Genomic DNA, 6555 nt, shown 5'->3' on the forward strand with positions numbered 1-6555 from the left:
AACAAAAAATTGGCCCCCAATGACGGAAGGGGGGAGACACATTGAGTCCGGGTGCTCAGGCGGAAACGGAAGTGACAGTGTATGAAACAGACAGATAGCAAAGGAATGTCAGAGGGGGGTAGAGGAGTGAGGGGACCGTGATGGGGCAACCACAGGTATTAGGTGCACGAGAGCGGCAGCACCACAAAATAGACATGAATAAGAAACGCACTTGGTAAGGCGTAACAATTTCATCGTTATCGTGTTAGGACATAGGACGAAGTAGATATATATTTATTTTGTATATAAATTTGCATTGAAATTGAGGCATGACAACGGCCAACGAAGTGTGGAAAACAGATTGTCAGGCCCATTATAAATAGCCTGGTTCAAAGAGTTGAATGTTGTGGCTGGTCTGGTGGCCATCCCAAGACTAAGTCTTTAATGTTTGCCAATTTGTACGCAAAGCCCGTTTTATGGCAGACATTGACAGACTGCAAGGATAACTTCCCAGCATGTTCAAGGTCCTCCCCAAAAAGTTCTCGAGCTCGAAGCAAATACTTGCACAATATATTTAACCACTTAAGGTCACTTGAACTTCTCGGCCAACAAAGAAATAAACAGAGACATGAATAATTGGGGGTCTAGAACGGATAAAAACAATATACATTTAAGCACAAATAAGAGGCTTGATTTTGAATTCAAAACTGAGAAATAAATAAGCCGTTCAATAGTCTATTCAGGTTACAGGTCATAGACAATAGATTGGGGTCATCAAACGCTCCCCCTCAGATTCCAAGTTGTTTTTTTTTCTTCTATAAGAGCTTTCTTTTACGCTTATCGAGATCCTAGAGGACTGATTTATAAGCTGACAATTTGGCCACTCAAGGACGGCCCACACAAGGACGAAGCCTCAAGGCTTCATTAGCCGTGGGAGTTAGCAAGGACTTGCTGGCAAACTATGCTAACCGAAGCTGCGTTTTATTACGCCACAAACAATGTATGTATCTGTGAGCGTTCAGACCATTATTTATATTGTGTTAAGCACTTTAGTACATCCTAATGCCTAAGCCAAACTCCAACATGGCCAGGACAGAATAGGATGGGACACAGGAAGTAGGAGGTAGGAGAGCCGACTGCACAAGGACATCGGCGGTTGCACTGTCCAGAGACATTGGAACGTGTCTAAAAGGCGTGAAGAGTGCACGTAAACCCGCAAATTGCTGCTAATAGAGTGCAAACAGTTTCGAGCAGGATGCTGTCATCGCAAAAGGAAACTGCGAATGGGGAAATGCACTTACACCAAAACAGAATAGAAAAGAAAAGACCAAAGCCAGGACAGCGGAAAATTGCACTTACCTTGAAACTGGCTGGTAGGTCGTTTTTGATGAACGCCCCAAATCGCAAATATCCTGCCAAGGGATTCTCCACTTGGCCAGCATTCAGCGTTCGGGGAATTTCATTTTTGTAATGTGGCCAAAGACATATTTTGCGTGCCACCAGGAAACTATTTGCCAAAACGAAACCCCATCCTTGGTCCTTGTTCCATCCTCCATCCAAGTCATAGTCGATGTGCCAAAAAACGAAACGATTTTCGAAACAATTTTACGGTCGGTACACAAATTCTCGGCATCTGTGGCTTTGCCGAAAATGCCTGCTTGGTGAAATATCTCTCTCAACGCTGAAATTTCATTAGTTCACGCACGGAATGCAGCAACAAGTTCTGGCTTTTTGGAATAGTCCTTGGCCCACCAAAAATCATAAACCGAAAACTCAAGCCAGCCTGATGAGTTTAGATTCGCGGCAAAGTTAGTTAGTTAGCCAGGCGGACGGCAATCTTGAAACTTCCTGATAAGGGTTTCCTCGAGTGCTGCACACGCGGCGTATGCGTAACTAATTCAGGTGCTCTCGTGTGGTGACTTTCTCCACGACTTTCCCCTCCAAGAAAGGGAGGGAAATACTATTAGAGAGAGTTGGCAATAGAAAGAGAGAGTGGAGCCTCAGACCTGAGAAAATCAGCTGCTCGTCCGGAACTGTCTCTGTTTTCTTTTACTATCTGGGCTTCAAAGGCCCAGAATGTTACCAAATGTTACCTATTAACATTTCAAGCTCTCTCTCACTGAGAGAGAAAGTTTCACAATCCCAAAAAAAAACATCCTTTTATGTAGATAAGAAAGCTAGACTTAAAGCTTTAACATCAAGTTTATCAGGACACCATAACATAAGTTTCTTAACATTTCTTTTCAAACCAAAAGCTTTTTGTTAACTTTCTCCAAAGCTCGTTTAGGCCACATTTAGATAATGGTTATGAACTCGGGATTCATGAAGGAGAACCCAATGAAGTCGTTCTGGTCCAGATTCATCATAAAAAGCTTGTCCGTGGGAGTTAGATCCGTCTTCTCCTTGGTGAAGACTTCATCGAAGTTGCTGATGTCCTTGCGATGTTTCTACAATATAATTTATGAATATTATTCTATTACTTAGACTCTGCTAGACCTTACTATCTTCGGCTTAATGGGAGGATCCATTTCACAGGCCTCTGCTTTATCCCAATCGATGTGCCGGAAGAAAGGATGTGTGGTTATTTCCTGTTTGGCATAACGTCCTGCGCCCAAACGATTGTTCGGCTTTTTGGCCAGAAACTATGGGGATTATATGTCTATAAAATATATCATATTATTAGTTGAGTAGTTGAGAACTCACGCTTGTTATTATATCCATGGCCTCTTGGCTAAAGTGCTTGGGAAACACGGCCTTTTTCTCCTTGATGTTCCGGAAGACCGTGTTCTCATCATCCCCTTCAAAAGGAGCCTGTCCAGCCATGAACTCGTAAAGTAATACGCCATAAGACCACCAATCAACGGTGGTAGAATAAGGATCATAGCTAACAATCTAAAATAAGAGATCCTATACTTAGATCTTTATGGAATTTAATCCAAAAACCCACCTCTGGAGCCATGTAGTTGGGAGTTCCACAGAAAGTACGAGTTCCCTGACGATCAGTCACACCTTCCTTGCTCAAACCAAAGTCCACCAACTTGACATGTCCTTCGCCATCCAACAAAACATTATCCAGCTTTAAGTCCCTGTAGATAATGTCCCTCTCATGGAGGAAAAACAGAGCAATGGCTATCTCCACGGCATAGAAACTGAAGAAAGAAATGTTCAAGGAAATCAGACAAGATTTTTTATCTCCAAAGAACTCACGTAGCCACAGACTCCTTGAATCTTCCATACTGCTGCATGTGATACATTAGATCTCCACCTTTGCAATATTCCATGACGAAAAACAATCGATCCATGGTCTGGAAACACGAGTGCATGGAAACTAGGAATGGGGGACGCCCTGACAGGGCCAAGATTCTTTTCTCATTCATGGGCAGCTCCATGTCGTCCGTCTGGATTATGACATCCTTGCGTAAGACCTTGACGGCGTACAATTCATCCGTGCCGCGGCGCTCGGCTAAAAGGACCTTTCCAAAGGATCCCTTGCCAATGGTTTTGACAAAATTAAAGTCAGCAGCTCGAATCATGTCCCGTTTGCTCATATTATGCGGCATGTCCTTGTTGTCCATCCGACGTTTGTCATTGGGACGACGATCGTGCTGGGATTAAAATGGTTATGAGATATTTTAGAGAAGCTATTGCATTGTAGTACCTTGACTTCATCGCGCAGACGGGCCATGTCATTGATGGCATCCACACAGGGAATATTATAGTGCTCTCCTTCGACTTGGGAAAGAAACTTGTACCATCCATCGATGGGTTCCTTTTGCAGCTCCTCCATGCTGAACGAGAAGGAGCCCATGAAATCGTTGCGAGAAGTACGATCCCAATCCCAGACTTCAATTAGGAGGCGTTTCTCACGATCCTGGGGTTGGAGTTCACTAAAAACATAACATTATTACTACAATATTTATAGAGTTTAATTAAAAATACTTACAAAGTAATGGTTTCATTGAAGACAGGATTCAAATTCTTCTGAATGGTCTTGGTTTTCTTTTTGGTTCGTCCTGAACGGTCAGGATGCATTTGAACAGCAATGTAGGGATCGCTGAAGCCATTAGTATCCATGGGAATCAGGTTAGCAGCCTCTTTGACTGCAAGGATGTTCATATTTAATTTAATATTTGTTATAAATAGTAAGTACCTACTTTCCACTTTCAGATTGTTACCCTTGAGCTCGACATAGAGCAGTAGTTTACCCCTCACCTCGCTGATGTCTGCCCCACACATGGGTGGCACCATCTCCTGGCACGACTGGTGCACATTCAGGTTGCAATCTAAGCCAGGATTTTAATATTTCCTCATAACTTTTATATTCACAACTCACTTTCGCACTTGACTCCCTGATGGGCCACTCCGTGGAGCAGCAAGCCGCACTCATCGCAGAAAGTGGGCGTGGTGTAGGTGGTGGAGATCCAACCGTGCTTGACCTTGGCGCAGTCGGCATCGAAATCAGTGTCCTTGCCAGGACACTTGAACACTACGTACTTGCAGCACTTTTGATGGATGTTGAAACGGCACTCTAAACGGGAAATATTCTGTGACATCCTTGTGAAGAAGGGAACTCTTCAACCTACCCTCGCATTGATAGCCTTGCTTGCCAAAACCCCTAATCCCGTCCACGAAATCCACAAAATGCAACAATGCGAAACGGAAGACCAGCGCAAAAAAAAACAGAGAGACGGAAAAAAACAAGGGAAAGTATGTCAGCCAGCAGAACACTAATTAAATTAACGATGGTGAGCCACATGAAGCCCAGGCGAAAATTTTACGCAATCCGAACCAGAACCGAAAAATCTCACCAGATGAAGTCCTTGCAGTGACCACAGTAGGTTGGCTGCTTGAAGAATCTCACTCCAAAGCGATGCCCATTCACCATCTCCAAGCCCTTACGCTTCATGGCGCCCTTCCTCAGACGGTTCTTCATGTAGTTGACGATATTGGCCTCGCCGGTGATGTCTAGTAGGTTTCCCGGTCCCTTGCCCCCGGCTGCACCACCAGCAGCGGCAGCTCCTGCCCCGGCGGCTGGGGCCTTGGGTCCTGCTGGAGCAGCCGGTCCTGATGGGGGGAGCACCGTGGCCCCCGGAGTGGCAACAGCAGCGGCAGCCATCTAACAAGAACTCAGCACAAGCTATTAGCCAGAAAAAAAAGCTGACTCAGACCGCGCGGCTTCAGGCCCGTTTGGAAACTGAGAACATGACCTGGCCAGACCGGAGAAGACCCCAAGGCAGCCAGTCTAAACAAGCAGCCAACAAAGTGCAGACACATGGCTAATAGAAAGATATTGGCTATAAGGGGGACTGAGACTAAGAGGTAGTAAGATCTATTAAATAAACTATACCCTGTAAGTTAAATATTTTTTCTATTAAAAATATTGACATTGCTCTTGAAAAGCCTAAAAATATTATTCCAGTAGTCCTTGCTTAAAGGATAACCCCCACTAATCAGCACTCATCATGCCGCTAAAAGAGGCACTTGCTCCAAAGTGGCACAATCATCTCTAAGGGCAAACCACTCGACGGCAACCTGTCAATCGAACCGAGAAATCAAGAATTCCAAACTAGAAAGGACGGCAACGGACTCTCGACTGGCTGTAAGCAGATGGCAGTCGGCAGGAGGCAGGTCCTTGCCAGCGATAAGTGTAAACAGTTTGGGAAAGGTCAAGAAGGTGCTTACCTAGCCAGAAGACAAACACAATATCCAACATCCGTGACATCTCGCAGGACAACTGCAGCAGTTGTGACGTCAATGGTTCGGACCACATGCACAAATGATGGTCAAAAAAGGGGGTGGCTGACTAAGGAGGGGGGTCTAAGAAAATTTTGCTACTTCGGCAGTTATGTGCGGAAGTTTATTTGACGTTTGTCGATTGTTTATTTATTCACTGGCAGTACTGATTAATTTATGCAATTGCCAGCTAGGCACAATTTCTGTATGATTTACCAGCAACCCCCCCTTACCAGAGCAACCCTTAACCCCTAACCTAACCTAACCAGCACCACCCCCTGGCCCTTGGCTAAAAATAGAAATAGAAAACGCAAAATTGAGCACAAAGTGCACACAGGACACAGAAGGACGCTCGCAAGGCAAACAAACTAAAAGCTTTGCTTTCTCTTTTTATTTTTATTTTTATTTTTTTCCTGCAGCGGTTAGCTGAAATCTAAACCAAAACAACTCATGACGTGGCAAGAACATATAAAAAGGGGGGGGGCAGGAAGGGGTAAATGCATTTAAGCGGAAATGGAAACCCTTTGTCAGCAGCAAATGTCATTAGAAGACTGGTCCGAACCGATGAACGTACGTATCTGGTAGGATTTAGCAGAACGCGTATCTGTATCTCAGAAGTGCACTCAGTGAGTCGACAAATATGCACCCGGAGATTGCACACCTGTCGGTTAAAAAGGGGGGGTTGCCCCAAAGGGGGCAAGGTGGACGGGGGGTGGGGCGAGTGTTGCAAATAGATTCCGTTGCCGTAGCAGCTTGGGTTTCAATTTACGTCATCATTTCCATGGCGTCGCCAAACAGTTTTCCCTGCTGTTTTTTTTCTCTGTTTGCAATTTCACAAAAGCA

The 6555-nt window shown here is 44.7% G+C and overlaps 1 protein-coding gene across 1 annotated transcript; it reads right to left on the bottom strand.

Annotated features, from left to right (window-relative positions):
- Positions 1 to 2162: 2162 nt before the first annotated feature.
- LOC6494287 (protein kinase C, eye isozyme) lies at positions 2163 to 5179 on the bottom strand. The gene is made up of 11 exons (XM_001960568.4): positions 4788 to 5179; positions 4563 to 4594; positions 4313 to 4507; positions 4134 to 4262; positions 3923 to 4079; positions 3638 to 3866; positions 3187 to 3584; positions 2927 to 3128; positions 2683 to 2871; positions 2481 to 2621; positions 2163 to 2426 (listed from the first exon to the last, which is right to left on the bottom strand). The coding sequence occupies exons 1-11, from the start codon at positions 5093 to 5095 to the stop codon at positions 2274 to 2276; spliced, it is 2133 nt and encodes a 710-aa protein (XP_001960604.1). The 5' UTR covers positions 5096 to 5179; the 3' UTR covers positions 2163 to 2273.
- Positions 5180 to 6555: the final 1376 nt, after the last annotated feature.

This window comes from Drosophila ananassae, chromosome 3L (genome assembly GCF_017639315.1).
Source record: "Drosophila ananassae strain 14024-0371.13 chromosome 3L, ASM1763931v2, whole genome shotgun sequence".
NCBI lineage: Eukaryota > Metazoa > Arthropoda > Insecta > Diptera > Drosophilidae > Drosophila > Drosophila ananassae.

Bases quoted from the DNA above. Each gene is read 5' to 3' on its own strand.
- LOC6494287 (XM_001960568.4), bottom strand. From the start codon at position 5,095: ATGGCTGCCGCTGCTGTTGCCACTCCGGGGGCCACGGTGCTCCCCCCA. The intron at 2,622-2,682 runs GTGAGTTCTCAA...TAATCCCCATAG, and splicing joins CCATGGATATAATAACAAGC to TTTCTGGCCAAAAAGCCGAA. The intron at 2,427-2,480 runs GTAAGGTCTAGC...ATTATATTGTAG, and splicing joins CTCCCATTAAGCCGAAGATA to AAACATCGCAAGGACATCAG.